Source organism: Oxyura jamaicensis, chromosome 11 (assembly GCF_011077185.1).
Source record: "Oxyura jamaicensis isolate SHBP4307 breed ruddy duck chromosome 11, BPBGC_Ojam_1.0, whole genome shotgun sequence".
Lineage (NCBI taxonomy): Eukaryota > Metazoa > Chordata > Aves > Anseriformes > Anatidae > Oxyura > Oxyura jamaicensis.
In genome coordinates this window covers 3344854-3361984 of record NC_048903.1, presented here as the reverse complement: position 1 = coordinate 3361984, position 17131 = coordinate 3344854, and the positions used below count along the sequence as shown (strand labels likewise).

The window sequence follows — 17131 nt, the reverse complement described above, 5'->3', positions numbered from 1 at the left end:
CTAAATACCCAGCCTTCACCCTGAGAACACAAAGTTGTTTTTTTAAAGGTTACAGACTTGAGATCCATAAATTACTTGCCAGTGCTTTGCAGAGGGCAGGCACAAGCACCAGAGCAGTGGACAAAAGCTCAGTAAAGCAGCATCCAGAATGAAACCAGCACTGGCAGTAAAACATCATGTCTCAGCCCAGGTGACCTGGGGACTGCCCTACAAAAAGCTCTTGAGGAGATAAGGAGTAGGATTAACTCGGACTGCTGAGGCTCCCAATGCAAAAAGCTGAAAGCAAGAGCTCTTGCTGGATTTTGAAGCATATCCCTTCCTGGAACAGGAAGATGACTCCATCAGAGATGGTAATACTAATTAAAAAATAATAAAAAATAAAGAAAACTTAGTAACACTGCAACGCCAGCACAGAGGACGGCCTGCTTTCAGTAATGCCTTTTAATCCATCACAGCACACGGAAGTTCCTACTGCTTACTTTACTTTCCTCAGAAAACACTTATTGGTTTACTTATGATCATAACTGCTGATACAAAGCCTTGTATATGACATCATGGCAGGGTGCAGGGAGGACCCAGAAGAAATAAAAACAAAGTAAATTTTCCATTTAGATCGCAGAGTAAAACCTTAAGCACTTCACTCTTTCTAAACACAGAAAAATGTGATCCAGATTTTGTGTGGAGCAGTAGCAGCATTATTTAATATTACCTTAAAATAAGGAATAAAACACAGCATCAAACCTGTGCAAACGGCCCTAGGATCAATCTCCCTGACAGGAAAATGTAGACACCCTCGATGGCCCATCAAGTTGCCTCTGGAAGTAGTTTAGCTATTTATTTGCCCTGTATTAATAATGGTCAAACATGAAAGAAATTAAAAGTCCATAAAAAGGATAGGAAGAGTAATAAAAACGTTAAAAGACAAAAACTTGGAATTTAATCCCTTTGCAGCAACATTCCCGCTGACCATTAAAATGCTGCCTTTATTCCCTTCCCCCCATTAAGGACTGTGCAGACGGCTGAGGGACAGGCAGGTGGTGCCGCTGGTGCAGGCTGTCGCCTGATGGAGGTTTCCTTTGAACTCAATACCCCCCTTGTAAGCAGAGGGGCTGTTAAGACTTTCCTCACTTCTCCCCTTTGGGATTCCCACTGGTCGCTTGATTTTTTTCTCCTTTGTGGCATCTCTGAGGTTGTGGTGCTGCTCCTGAGCGCTCTGTGATGGACCAATGGCCTAGCAGTCTCGTTAAAGGAAAATAAGCTGACCCTGATGCCTAATAATACCAGAAAGTAAGTCACCAATAAAATCCATGAGCTTTGGTGGGCTAAATAAAATCCATGGTTTACTTACCAGCCTGTTCAGCCAGCCCCTGCGACATGTGCAGTGCCTGCAGCTGCCTGACCAGCCCTGGCATAGACACCGAGCACACTTCTGCACGTCTCATCTGAAAGCAACCCAAAGTTTTTTCTAACATGATGCCACGAAATGCTGCCTAAGCAGTTAATAAGCTGCAGTTGGATTACACGTACATTAACACAGCAAGCTGCCGATACAACCCAAAGAAAAACTCCAAATAAGTCTTTTCCCCCCCAGTTGTGCCCAGGATTTAACAGTTCACAACGTGCAGTTACAGCAGCAGGTTGAATTACTACATGAAAAGTTAGTAATATAAAACTGACCGCATTTTTGCAACATTACCGAGAACAACCACTGAGGAAATCAGGTAACTTTGCCTTTCCAGGGAAGTTAGTTTACATTTGTAAGATTTATTTCTATTTTGGTATTTATAACAGAAATTATTGCCGCTGTAAAGATGTCAACTAGAGATGTTTGAATTACGTTCAAAATATATTAAACCCATTTTTTTTATCAACTGTTGAAAAATTATTTGTGAATTGTAGTTTCCTACTGTTAAACCATTTCCATAGCCAGTAATTTCTGCATTTTCACCAGCTTGCAGCGACTAACTTATTCAAATGCTTCCTTTTCCATTATTCATCTCTCAAGGCAATTTCTTCTGTGAAAGATCCTGATGTGACTTATTGATCAATTTCCCTTAAATCTACTCAGCTGTAAATTCTGTTCAGCCTATTAGCTTTTGTGCATGTAACAGGTAGTTCAGGTTTCTTGTCGTTTCTGAAGGTAAGGTCGTGGACTGGCCTCCATACACAGGATGGGGAAACTCAGCAAGCCCAAAGGAAGGCCTACCCCTTAGTAGACCAGACAATAATCCTTAAAACACAAACCCACAACTATAAAATCAAAGCCACAAACGTCCTCCAAATTTTTACCCTAAGGCGGCAGAGAAAACAACAGGACAATCACGTCCGTTCACAGAACTTCACTGCAGTAACGGGACAGCAATGTACGTCCCCTAGATAAAACATACTTGATAAGGAATTCAGGTGAATCACAGTACACAGTAAGACCAAACTGAAACAAATTAAATTGCCATAAGAAAACCACATTCCTTGGCACTACTTATGATCTAGGGGAATGTATCCTGTTACACATTTGCCTAAGTTCAGCTAACATAACATAGGCCAGAAAAAAATATATAATCAATCACTGCACTATGCTGAATTTTTCAAAAATACATTAATTTCCCCTTCACTCTGGCTGAAAACGGTGGTTCAGTTTCCCTTTATGTGCAATAAGAATTCACTCGTTGCCTTCACAAGAGTCCTAGAGTGAGTACCTGATCCATACACAGCATTTTTACACGCCATCTGTATAAATAAGGAGAATGTAAGCATTATACAAATTTCTGTCCCCTTTTTTTTTCATCTAATACAGACATGTAAAATATATGAGGATTTTAGAAAGAGAAAAGGGGGGCAAGGAGGGGGAAATCAAATGACTACAGGCCCCTTGGCCTTCCCACTTTCCAGAGTCTATAACAACAGGGACCTCTCTGTTTCGAAAAAAAAGCTTATTCTGTTCTCTGAGTGCTGTAATGAAACGGAATTTGCATTCAGCATACAGCGCTAGTGGTCAGAGGGAATCACTTTCTCCATCAAAGATTGTGCACTTTAAATCCTTTGCTAGTTCAACTGCTATATATTTGATTTTAATTAAAGTTCTGTCATGAATTATAAAAGACCAAATCTTCAAAGTCATTAATTAAGGCCCCTCGGTGTCCGAATCGTAGCGTTATAATGACAAGTGGGACGTACAGTGCCTATCAACAAGCGGCTGCTCGGCAGCAGCAGCAAAGCCAGCAGAACCGTTATTCTGACCTGCTTGGGGTTGTTCCAACAAAGATCTTGGCCATGAACATGTGAGCAGCGGGGAACAGCCCAGCTGTGGCGTGACGCTGTTTATAGGTAACATGCACCTTCCTGGAACCTGTAATTGGGTCACTCGGCGAGGTGCTCCTTGGGGGCTCTCTCTGAAATTCAAGCAGCAGGAATTACGTAGCTTTCTACCAACAACAAGCCAGCGTCAATATGGACGGCAGGATCCATCCCCAGTGCTACTTATGATCACGCCAACTTTACCAAACTTAAACAAATATTGCAGCATCAGGACTTCAGTCCTGATTCAAAGCTCACTAGATGACCTTTCATCCTACCAGGTACTTGAAATAGAAGTAATTAAAACATGCCAGAAGTACACCAGGAAAATGTGCAGGGACAAGAGTGGAATTTACCCGAGGAGCTGGCATTTTAAACCTTCTCTAGGATAGCTGGCAGTGCTAAGTAGGCACAGAGAAGTTTGTATGTGTGACACACGTACACTTGGGTTTTGAACAAAGTAGTTCAGCATGTTTCCATTGAACTAATTCACCCAACAGAAGCTTTGCCATGCCATTTAACACCAGCTGAGGTCCCAAGCAGGAATTTCTGGTTCAGGCAGAAGCATAATGAACAAATGGAGTGAAAAACGCCTTTTGTCCTGAGGTAACGGATTTACTAAAAATTCATTTCTAATTTAGCAGCAAGCTAACAAACTAAATCCATGTGTCAAAGGAACTTCACATCCTTACGACCTAACTTCCCAAAACGGAAGGGATGAGAGAAACAAAAGCACAAATGTAATTGCTACCTTAAATGCTGAAAATCACATCTGGTACCAACTGCTGACCCTCTGTACGTTTTTCCGCGCTCCCCCCTCCATGCACACACACACAGGCACCGATTTCCCAAGTTTAAAGACTCCCTCATGTGGTGGTCAGATATGGTGAATTGGATCACAGGGGTTGAGCCAGCCGCTGAGCAGGCACAGAGCATATCCAGATAATAAATGATGTGGATGTTTAAGGCTTACGCTCTGTTAGGATCAACTCTTCACCACATGTGTCTTAGAGGAGCTCACTTGACTGCGATATAAATGAGTTCTTGCTGAAGTTATTAATCCCTTTAAACTCAAATGGGCACTGCTGTGACTAACCACTGCTTTCTGGAGACAACTTAACTAAAACAGTCAGACTGCTAATATTATGTCTTTCTCTGTTCCTGCACGGCCACTTGTCTCCACCAGTCATCTGCAGCCAGCACTCCCCACTTCTCTTCCAGGTGCAGAATGGCAGATGCTTGGAGCTCGGTGCCTTCCCTGTGCAGAACACCAGAAGAATATATATTAACACCATCACCTGCATAGGTGGTCTGTCTTCAGCAGAGGTATTGCTAGGAAATAGCAGCGAGCAGATAAATGAGCTGTGTGTGCCCCAGGTTCATGCTGGGGGGCTTCACGCTGGCACCACCACGGGAACTTTGCAACTTTCTACCGCGGCACCCTACAAGTCAGACATGTGGCAAGAAGCAATTTAAAACATAAAAACCCACTATGAATAATGAAAAAGCCACTACGAATAAATCCATCATCCTCCCGTGGACTGAGCTCGCTGACACTCTGCCTAACGTCTGCTCTGAAACCACCAGGAAATCATCAGCTTTTGATATAATTTTGGAATTAGTGACAGGAGGAATTGCTACAGTGTATTTCTGGAGGGTTGACTACTCTGTCAGCAAATTACCCAGGACACCATCTGAAGTCTAATCCTGAAACTGCTGAGTGCTCCTGAAACATTTAAAAAATAATTTTCTGGAAACAAAAATCCTTTGATAAAAGCAGCATGTTAATGCATGCTCATGTGTCTCTTATCACAGCCAGATCTACTAAGATATGTAGCTTACGGCTCAATAATTCAAGACATAATGATTCCCTTTTTACTGTTATTACTGAAGGATGTCCTCAAAAGAGGCATTTGGCATCTCAGAATGTGTGGTTTCTGCCATACAGTTCCTATTAATGCATGAAAGTAGGCACTTGAAAAGCAAATCTGGCATCTTACTTATAAAGTAAATGCTTTTAAAACCTCAACATGGAGTGGTTCTGACCCGAAACAAACACAATAACTGGAGAGGGGCTCTCTATGACTCAGGATAGATAAATTAATGTGCATATTGCATAAATGTCTTACCTAATGTGGAAGTTATATGCAACATTGAAATGATTTTTTTCCAGAAACGCGTAAAGGTTGTAGACGTGCTTATAACTGTGTTCGCTCTCTGTAGCTAATCCAGAGGTAGCAACTCTGTGCAGAGACAAAGTATCTTGCAGACTGAGTATTAAGGCAAGAGATGACTCAGCTTTTACATGAAGCAGGTAGATGGCCTTATGTTACCTCCTCAGGGAGTCTTATTCTTCTGCCTCTTCATTGGCTTTTTATTGTTTCTCCTTCCTTTTAACTTCCAGGAATCAGTTCACTAACTGCCAACCAGCATAAGAGAAAATCTCTTCAGAGCTTAGAATGACAAGGAGCGTTTATGAAGTAAACGTTAACAGCAGACAAACCGTACATCTGTAAATATCAGAATACATCAACTCAGGTGTTTCAGGGCCTCCCTCCCTGGTTTTGAGTTTCTCTGAGAAGAGAAAACACACCGTAGCGTGCCATTTCAAATTCACCAGACTGGTAAGACCATGGAGTAATTCAGGCTGTAAAGGCCTTGGAAGTCATCCGGCCCGACCGCGGGCTCAAAACAAAGGCAGCCCTGAGCCCCGAGAGCAGCAGGAGCTCCCTGCTCCCAGGATTTAGCACCACTGCAGTCCTCGCCTGAAAAAAACATCACCTCCATAGCCCTCTGAGAACAGGATGGTCCCATGGAACTAAAAGAGAAGTGTAAGGAAACAAGAAACATTTTATCCTGAACTTAGTCATATAATGCTAGGACTTCTACTCTTGGCTAGGATCTCGTGAATTGCTGCTGATCTCATGTGATAATGGATGACACCACCTTTCAGGGAACAGTCAATATCTGGGTTCACCCCGGTGCCCATAAATCCAGAATTCCATCATGCATTACGCTTCCTAACTGCACTTAACTCGCTTAACTGCTCGCCAGCTGAAGCCATCCCAGGAAAGCAGTTTGCCAGCAAACCCCAACTGAAGGTGAGAAACAATGTTCCACGGCAGATCCATATCTGTTGCTGATTTTTTTTGAGAAAATGGATTTAAAAGGTGCCCTACACCTACTGCTGGCAAAGATAAGAAACTAAATACAGCGAGATTCTCAAGCTGCAGGGATCTCACAGCCCATTCACAAGTTTCTTCGTCCATTTCTGATTCTCCACTCATCAGGACATGTGGAGAATGTCTGAGCATTCATGAGACTTCAGTGAGGCTTATAAGCACAAGGGGAAAGTGCCAGGACACATTTGGCTTTTAAATGGCTTCACTGCAGTACCCTTCAAAGTGAAAGCTACTAAGCCATCTTAAAATACATGAACATTCCTACAAAAATGACGTGGTTCGTATGCTTTAAGATTTACAGCAGCCCTCGACCTACTCCGCAGCAAAGATAAGTGCAGAGTCTTGCAGCATAGCACGCAATATTTTTACTTGCTTCATTAAGGATCAGATAAGAGTAACTTGGCACATCTAGTGAGTCTTCCCTAGCTTTTGCTCTCTTGCAGTTTTGTGTAGCCAGACCCAAATAGAAGCTGTCATCACAAACAAGGCAGGAGAGCCATTCCCCACAACAAAAAGCAGGGCTGTGGAAAAACGTGATCACATTTTCAGAACTGCCATTTATTAAGGCAATGCTAAGAAAAGAAGAGGATGTAATTTCAAAGCTGAACTGTTAGGGGAAAGTTGTTCATTGTAACTCAAGTGCTTTTAGGATCACATGTGAAGGGTGGGACAGCTACCTGCTTACAAAGAGAGCCCCACTCATGTTCAAAGTTCCTGCAGCTCCTCCTTCTCCCTCGAGCGTTACATGCTGCTTCCCACGGCTGGTTCAGCCAGTGGCTGGGCGTACAACTGCAGTGCCTGCTTTTCACCAGAACTGCATGGGCAGCAAAAGCTCCTGGGAATGCTTCTCCCTGAACTGCCGGGCCCCCAGTTTGAAATCGATCATTTGGTTCACAGGTGATGGGCTGCAGCTGGCAGAACAACTTGGTATTAGTTAAGTTGAAGAACTGTCAATATCAAATCTCAAAGTATTATTAATACATAACCAAACACCAGCAAAATATTTCCTTTTCATTAAGAGCCCTACTTGGTAGAGATTGTCGTATCCAGATACATTTCGTTCAGCAACATTTAGGGGAAAGGTGCCGCAGCCTTGCTGACATAGGGCTCAGAGGAACCCTGGTGGCTGCACTCCCGTTTAATAGGAACTGTTCTGTGCCAGATAGCTGGCCAGAACACAGTTTGCATTCATGCAGAATTGCCAGCCTCCCATCTTAAAAAGTCACGAGGAAAGCCCCTAGGATTGAGGATATTCAGCTAAAATAACATTTAGCTTGTAATAACACCTCCAAGCTGGAGATACAGTGAAGGACGGAGTAAGAAGCTTAGCCATGACAATGGCTATACTTGCACCAAAATTTCAGATGAAAGCAGCTGCACCAATGGACCAAACTCATGGCACAAACTCTGAATTTTGCACAATTCCCCCGACACCAGCTGCTGAGCACAATTTCTAATTGCAGAAATTACCTGATTCTCTCTTACCCCGCAGAGTCAAAGGTTACCCGCCATGCACATAGTGGCAAAGCCTTGAGCTGGATACAAACACCACACCGATCCAAGCCCAAGGGTCTCACCCAGAGCTCAGCACCCACGTTCTGCACTGAGCAGGGAGGGAGCGATGCCAGTGCCCCATGCTGGTGAGCCCCATGCACACAGACCTGGGGTTTGTGCAGCAGGAGAGGGACGAGAAGCCTCGCACTGCTCCATGCAGGGGCTGCCTCAAAGTATGTGATCCCAGTGGGTACTGAAGGGTAGGAGCATAAGCACATATATGGCTAAGGCAGGTTATGATGTCTGTGGCAAGAAAATAGGCTAAAAATAATGCAAATACTTAGGCAGGAAAATAACATTTAGCTTTTTGTTGTTTTGTTTTTTTGTTGTTGTTGTTTTAATTTAAGATTTACATTGGACACTTCAGTATGAAGCATGGTCTCGCCTTTTGCTGCTCTCTGGCATTACTAACTGCTCTCATACATGCAAATGAGGAAAAAAATGTGCCTCTTTCAGGAGTAATAAGTATCTGCCTGTTGCTACCTTAAAATCACAGCAATCACATCTGGTAACTGCCTTTTCTCATGTTTCCACTAGTTTTCAGACTTCCTCTTGTGGTAGCTTGAGACTGCGCATCTGGATGTTTTAAACATACAAAGGAATTGCTAGAGCAAGCAAAAGAGAAAACGGTGCAGAGAGTTAAGATGGGCAGATAAGCAACTGGTGTACTGTGCAGCTGAAGTAACTGACAGCCAGTCGGGAAAAAGCTTTTTCCAAAGAGGATAGCGCAAGTTTAGGCAGAATGAAGACTCACATTGTTTTTGGCTTCATTTTTAAAGTCCTATTAATCCAAGTGTATCTTTTTAACAAAACTTTAGCTGCACCGTCACCAATCATAAAGTTTCCAGGAGACAGCACTCCAAAAACAGACAAAGAACTAGCAGTGGTAAGTGTTGGTTTCATCTTTGCTTCAGATTTATATTGTTGTTTCATAAGCAGATGTTTCTTTCTTCTTTCAGCTGGGGCTAGGAAATGACTGCAGCATTCTCTCTCTAGAGTTTCTGGAAGCGCTTGCTAGCGAGCAAAGGTATCAGCTTTCAGAAGGGAAAACTAGAGCCAAGTAATGTTTCCTCTCTTAAAATTTTTAAAGACAGCAAAGTTTTTTTGTTGTTCTTGTTTTTTTTTTGTTTTTTTTTTTTTTTCCTTAAGTCTGAATGTAGAACATACAAAATAATGTCATTAAATCATCACGGCTTTAATCAACAGATTCCAATGGCAAGAGGGGAAAAGACCAAATAGAAATGTCTGATTTTTGACTTAAATCAAACAGAACGGAGGGCTGTTGCGACTCACTTATGTGAACCTGGGCTTAATGCATGCATCACCCAGCTCTCAGGACTCTGCTTTCAGATTGTTTGCTGTGCATTGCATAAACAGCTTTAAGGGACAGTTACCATTGAAAGCTGGCTCGAGTTTCAGAAGCCATCATGACTACTTCTGACTTCAAAAAACAAACAAAAAAACTCATTTAAAGAAATAGTATTTTCCAAATTCAATCTGGAACAAAAAAAAAAAAAAAAAAAGGAGTTTGGATTTTTGAAAGTGACATTAGCAAATTATGGCTATAACTCTACAGCATTTTATTCTAACCTGATTTTAGCCCTGTGGACCTTCATAAAAGTGACATTATGGGAAAGTCCATTTAAGGGGAGATTGAGATGGATTAACCTTATTTTAGCATGTAAATTATAGATATCTCTCTTCTTCAGCAGCAATTCCATATGAAGGAAGATTGAGATAAATTATACTTATTTTAGTATATAGAGGCTTGAACGTTGGTCACTTTTCTTGAGGAGCTGGTGTGCATCCTGGGAAAGCTTGCCAGGTTAAAGAAGGTCTGGGGGAGGGTAGAGAGACTTTCCAGATGGGAGCTGTCGTGGAAAGTTTAGGAAAAACAGACAAAACAGACCCAAAAAGGGCACTCCTCAGGCTTTAACTAAACACATTCACCCAGGCTTTTGTCTTGGCAGCATGGCAGCCAGGGGATGGGGGGCAGCGTGTGTGGGAGAGGAGAGTGGGGACAGACATGTCTAATGGTAATTTAACCACCCTGAAATAATCTATTTTCTTAGACACAGTCAGGCTTTTATTCAATAACAGCAATCCACATATCCCCTCGTTTCTGTTTCCTTCAAACAACCTATTTATTATGTGTACTCAGAGGAAAATTACAAGCTGCTTTAACACTGCAGTTCTTCTTTGTCTTTCTGGTAGTGTCCCTGGGTAAAGCTCACTGGCTGCCTTTCTCTCACCCCCTCCACCCGCACAGCCCCAGCACTCAGCATGGGGACACAAATTGCCATGTTGCAGCTGGACCCCGTTTCATTAATGGGCTGGATCAAAATTCCTGATCACCACAGCTCCCTGCTGACTCTGGGGAAACTGAATTTTGCAGCCTAGGCCAAGATGTGGTTACACAGACACTACATTTCCTTCAGGATTCTCTCCTCATAGAACAGCTGGTTATGTTCATTTCTCATCTTCACTAAAATCTCCATTTTAGGAAAAACTGAGAGGGGGTTAGCTTTTATTTAGAATCCTACCAAATACAATTCTTTATCATGCCTCTGTTTCTATTTTTTCATTCTATACCATGCTTGCAAACCTAAAATGGCAAGAGCAGCATCCTGTTGCTCCAGTAAACTCCAGTTCTGACGTACAGTCTGTGCTATGTCATGGCACATCACTGGCAGACACTAACAGGAGGATAAGACAAAAAACTACATTACAATCAGGATAGGAGCAGATGCTCTAACTGGGTCTGTTTGATCATGTTCTTGGTGCATTGCACATAAAGCCACTAGGCCCCACTAACTCTGAGCAGTCAGAGACTTACTGGTAGCAATGGTGAAACCGTTACTTGCCGGTGCTGCAGCCTCTGCTGGAGAAATACCACAGGAGAAGACGTGGTTATAAAAGTCATAAAGATTAAGCATAGTCTGTGCTTAGTCAGGAGGTGGCTGGAGGACCTCCTGAAGGAAATGGTGTAACATCTTGATTAAATCCTTTTTCTGAGTAAACTCTGAGCCATTTCCTAGGCAGGGTAGAATGAGGTACTCCAGGACTTAACAAAAAGGTTGGTGAAATCCATGTACTGACCAACTGCAGTCATCAAATATCCTTTCCTATGTTTTGCTGATATAGAGGTCTTACCCCCCATCTTCTGGGTGAAATTCAGTCAATCAATTAACTACATAAAGTAAGGTTTCCCTCGGAAATAATTCACATCACAAGGATCCACATGTGCTGTCATTCTGTCAAGCTTCTTGGATTCCTTGGTTAAAGATATTTCAGATACATTTTTGGAAAATACACCTTTACCTTATCTATTTGGATTTCTTTCCTGCCATGGATTTGTAGTTAATACATTGGGTACAGTACCTGAAGGATGCTTCTTCCTCTCCTATGAACAGTTTTACTGGTAACCTTTCTGTCTAGCAGCATCACCAGCCACAGCATCCCTGAGCTCTGTGCCTCGCTCAGCACCAGTGTGGGAGTTCCCAAACACCAGTTCCCAAACACCAGTTTGGGAACACCTGCCATTGGACATAGCTGTAGCACTCCCTTTAGAGCTAGGCACAGAGTAACGCAACCCTAAACTACTGCCTGCAATTCCTGAAAACTCTGTGCACATAGAAGAGAACGGCAAAGTTCACTGTTGGATAAAGGCTACAACGCCAGATCGTTAGTCAAGCTCTTTTGGACTCTATGAATGAAAGTTATCAGATGGTGGTAGGTAATTAGCATTCAGGATGCTCCCAAACTAGCATCTTCACCTGAATCCATTTATCTGCTCTTCAGTGAGGATGTGCATCCAGCAATCTAAAGCTGTACCTATGCTAACAATGTGACTGAGCTGGCCTCTCTAACAGACTGAGCTAAGGCAACAGCTTGAACCTGAGGTTTTCTCAAATTCAGTTTGGATCCCCACGCTGAATCCAACACCTCTAGGCAGCCAGCAGTCTGTTGTTAGGCCATATCTGCTATTCTCCAGTTAGGAATAGAGTTGATTAAGGATTTTACACAGTTGCTGGAGATGTAAGTGGAAATTTTATTGTTTGCTTCGTGTGAGGGTCACGCTGTTACTTGGAATGGCAATGTTTTCATGGCAGCTTTCACCACGTGCTAGAGGCTGCCAGACATTCCTGCAGGGTTGGTCCCTGCCTGAAGCAGTTCAGTTTTTCTGGCAGTCAACGCTGAATTTAAGGAGAAAAAACTACTAAACCCTAAATGGTTTGTGTGAGCCCACTTGTGTACTGCACAGAAGGTGGGGAACACATATGGATACTCAGGGCCACAGCTGCCTATCTCCGGTTTAGTTTAATGTAAATACATGGTTTATCAGAAAGTATTTGAAAAATAAGGCTGCTTAACTGTAACTGCTACCAGGGAACAGACTGACCCCCTGCCCCTCTGGGATAGGGCAGCAGATCCCAGGAGGCAGATTTAACACATGTAAGTGGAACCACAGTGGTGTGTCTGCAAAGCGCATCCAGAGGTTCAAAGGCATGAACTGATGCCTTACATGCTCTTTGCCTCTTTTTTTTTTTTTTTTTTTTTTTTTTTTTTTAACTGAGCTACATCTCCTGATTAGGTGACTTAATCAGGTGATTGCCAATTAAAATGGGAACTGGGGAAGACTTGGGTGGATGTTATTTTGGAGAAGAGACCAAAATAACGGACTTGTGCTGCCTTTTTGATGCTTTACAACCACTGTTTTCTAAGGAGATGAATGTCATCTGTCACCACAGATGCACCGGAAGGCCCAGCCTAGCCATGATCTGCTGGAGTACTCGATGGTCTTTAAAGCATGCAGAGATTGTTTGGCCACTGTGTCCAGGCAACTGAGATGTTACAAAAGCCTTTCTTCCTCAGGTCTTTGCAATGGCTGACTCAAAACCAAACATACACAACATTCAAATAGCTCTATGTGGTTTGAATAAACAATGTTGTTTTTTTCCTTTTCAATTAATGTGCTCTCATTTGTGTATTGCTTTGATACCTTAACTTGACAAGTTTCTCAATAATCCACAGAGTCTTCCAGGAAAAAAAATACACTAAATCTAAAACTGTAAGCAGATTTATACATCATAAAGAAACCAAAAAAGATAAACTCATTTTTACTTTGTAGTTTTACATTAAAGCTCTATGCTCTACTTATTAATAAAGCAATTCATTAAGTAAAGGTGATAGCTAAAAGTGGAAATGATTGCTTAATTAGCAATGTTGTGTGATCAAGGATGGTTCGTGTCAATTAAGGCGATTCTGCTGGTCTCTCAGTTACTAATAGTAATTTTGAAAAGAAAACTTGCAAATTACAGATGGAAAGCTAACATGGAATCACAGTATTTATTTGTAATGATTACCTATCACTTTTATGAATCTTAAAGTCTTTGTTCTGTGCCTATTTTTTTCCCCTTCAAGCAATACCTGAATAAGTACTATGGATGCCCAAAAGACAATTGCAATTTATTTGTACTGAAAGATACCTTGAAGAAAATGCAGAAATTTTTTGGGCTGCCCGAAACAGGAGACTTGGATCAAAATACAATTGAGACAATGAAGAAACCCCGCTGTGGTAACCCAGATGTGGCCAATTACAACTTCTTTCCAAGAAAGCCAAAATGGGAAAAGAACCACATAACATACAGGTACTGCCTGACGATGCGGGGTGTTGCTCGTCACCAGACACAAACCAGAGCACTTTTAAGAAGCGATCGAACCAGGCACTTCAAGGAATCCTCTGTAGGCTGCTAAACATCTCCCCCGCTTTGAATTATGATCTCCTTGTGTTTGGCTAACTCCTAGATGCTTGAGCAAACATTGACATTTCTAATTGTAAAGGTTCAGGAATAATCATCTAAAGCTCGGTTTTATGGTTCTGGTCGGGACTAAAGAGATTTTGGTTTGCTCTGCTCTGCTGCAAGCATCCTATGGGATCTAGAGCAGCAGTACCTTACCTGCCCATCTGCTCGGTGGGGCCGCAGGACTTACTGACTGCAGAGGACGTGGAGGAGGACAAAGTCCTCCACACTCAGCAGCCATAAAAATGGAGATCATCAAATAAACTTTAAAATAAAACAAGCATTGTTGGTTTATCAGCTTGCAATATTAAACAATCACGAACCCAATGAAATAAAATTCACCTTCAGCAGCCAGCCAATGAGAAAAAAGTAGTAGGCAACAAAGGGAGCAAACATTGCTACCTAAATTTAAAATTAAGATCTTTCCTTATTAAACAGATGATCTAACAACATGAGGAACGTGGAAACTTAGGCAATATAGCACTAAAACTTAGGCACTATAGTATTAAAATAGTATGCCCACTATGTGCATTATTTCTAAGGGTTTAAAAATGCCTATTTATGAACACAGAATTTTCTAATTGCCAAGATGCAGTCAATTGCCACAGCCTGGTAAAGCACCACGCTTAATTAATCTGCTGTTTCCATACCTTGTGCTATGGCAAACGCAAGGGATTTCAGCCCCAGTGAAAGAAGGCTGTGCCATCACACAGTTGCTTGGGAATCTAAGCAGCCTCAGAAGTGCCTCGCAGACCAAGCACATAGATGTGAGCAGCAGTTAGACGTCAGGTGAAATGATTTATGATTTAAAGCAAACCTATTGCAATAGGGTAGGTATATTTTCATTTTTAAAACTTGCCCTAGAGGGTTATGGACCAACACAGCTCTTACTGAAGTCCATAATAAAAACATCCCATTGGCTCAAGTGGTCTAGGACAGAACCTTTGGCAGGAGAGAACAAAGAGCAAATTTGTCTTAGGTGCGTGACCTGGTGTGCTGCTGCCTCATGAGTTACGACTCAACACATCCTGCATTCTGTGACCATCTAATGAATGCTTAAAAAACCTGTGGCAGCTCTCACAGCTCCGTATGGCTGCTCTGCTTCCTCTGATAATGTTATCCCTATGCATAAAGTAGTTTCAACTCTTACACAACATCAGCAGCAAAGGGTTAGAAACTTTTCTTTACACAGATGTTAGCTGGCTGTAATACAAGGCACTAATAAGTCCAATCAGCACATATATATATATATATATATAATATTTTGAGTTTTCCCTTTTTTTAAGTCAGGTGTAGGGCTTTATCCCACATGCTTTAACCTCGTGCTTCCCCATATATCCTACCACCAGTGTAACCAATGCACTGGTGGAGACTTAATATTCACTTGGCATGAAACAATACATAGCTAGCTACAACGGTGAAGGAGAAGGGCTGCTTTTTTCTTGTTATTAGAGAAAAAACAATCCAGTCTTGAGACTTTCAGAATTACATTGATTTTTTTTCTGGCAGCTAACTCTTATGAATCAGGGATGTGCTGGTATGTTCAGGTCTAAAGTGAGAGCATGACCTGCAACCTCATTAAGTAGGTCACAAAAATCTAAGTCTCACATCTAACCAAGTGAAAGAACATGAGGTGTTGTCTTGCCAGCACCCCAGCACTGATGCAAAACCCTGAATATTATGTGCATAGCTAATGCCACGCAACTTTCACAGCCTCTGGCTAAATAATTCATGCTGCTGTGCTGATTCCAAAGGAAAATAAATAGTAAGTGCCACATCTAAACATGCCTCTGAAGCAGTGTGAAGTCCGGACCTCACATGGAGCAGTGTTACCTCTTAACCTGTTTCTAAATCTGTTTAGCATTAAGATCAGTAAGCAACAAGTACTGGGAGGAGGCTTATGTGTTTCTTAACTCTTCCTTTTACCTCAAAGGATTATAGGCTATACCCCGGATTTGGATCCTGAGACAGTAGATGATGCCTTCGCCCGAGCCTTTCAAGTCTGGAGTGATGTCACACCGCTGAGATTTAACCGAATACACGATGGAGAAGCAGACATTATGATTAATTTTGGCCGATGGGGTATATTTTTCTGTTTTTCCATATGTTTTTGGTTTTGTTCCTGTCATTAATCCTTGGTATTGGAATGATTTACCCTCAATAAGTAGTACTCATGAGCCTTTCTGGCAAACCTTGTCCTAGTTTGCACTTGGCTTACACAGGCTAGGATCTAATTTCACGTTTTTTCTTTTATATACGAGAATCAGAGAAAAATATTTATACAATATCCTTATTCTATATTTATCTTTCCAAAGAGAATTGCTAGGGGCAACATTTTATTTTTAAATTTACAAATCAGAAATAGAAACAGGAAATATTGGTACAGATCTTCAGATGATGCGAGCTGGCATCCCGCCACAGAAGAGAATGGAATGCCATCGTAGCCTTCATTTGTAGCTCCATGCTCAGTTTTCCCGTAGTAGTGGCAGAGGTCCTAAGATATGGGACCTTAAAAATGGATTTGAGCCTTTCAATTTTAACTCCATAGCTGGTCTCTGTTCTTTAGTATAGCAAACTGAAGACTTTCAACACATTCTTTGGTCTTGAAAAATTTCAAAATATGAAATCTTAAGCTAAATTCTTGTTTTTGCTCAGCCGAAGAGCAACTTGATTCATTTTAGTCGTACATGCCTTCTCAATTATTTTTTGTTTCCTCTGAAAGAGCATACATAACTGTTCAGTGTATACCTGAGGCATTTTAGCTTCTTACAGACAGTCATAGAATTTTTAATACTAATGAAGATTCTTGTACAGCCAGTCACTTGGGAGGTAGACTTGGGAAGTGAAGTGAACAGTTCAAAGAATAAGTGAGCTCTTTGTGAAAGCCTCCATTTCAAGTAGGTTTTCTTTGCTTTAGCTACTGATGAGTTGACCTCAAAAGCTTCAGAGGTTCTGTACAGAACCCAAAACTTCAGATCCTCATCCAGGCTGGGTTGGTTCACAACAAAGAAGTCTTACAAAAGCAGAAGTGTTCCTGCTGATTTCAGTACTTGCTGATTATGCTCAGCTCAGAAATAGTGGGAGAATTTCTCCCACATTCATTCATTCTTATCACCTTACTGCCTACAGATCCACAGGAGTTGGGACATCCCCAGTGTTGTTCATTTTTAAGCAAAGCATGGGAGTGAAGTATCTAAATTCATGTCAAAATCTCACTCCCTGGACAACTGACACAGTAGCCTACTGAAATGAATGAACTGAACTAGTATTAAGAGGCTGACAGCAGCATGAAATCAG

The 17131-nt window shown here is 41.8% G+C and overlaps 1 protein-coding gene and 1 long non-coding RNA gene across 2 annotated transcripts in view; one reads left to right on the top strand and one right to left on the bottom strand.

The window, feature by feature from the left end:
* Window positions 1-17131, bottom strand: part of LOC118172922 — a 256732-nt gene that overhangs the window by 22375 nt on the left and 217226 nt on the right. The window lies entirely within an intron of this gene.
* MMP2 (matrix metallopeptidase 2) overlaps window positions 8585-17131 on the top strand; it is a 35911-nt gene continuing 27364 nt past the window's right edge. Inside the window, exons 1-3 of the mRNA XM_035337118.1 lie at window positions 8585-8916; window positions 13455-13681; window positions 15768-15916. Coding sequence (XP_035193009.1) covers window positions 8773-8916; window positions 13455-13681; window positions 15768-15916 — 520 coding nt within the window. The 5' untranslated portion in view covers window positions 8585-8772. The remainder of the gene's footprint in view (window positions 8917-13454; window positions 13682-15767; window positions 15917-17131) is intronic.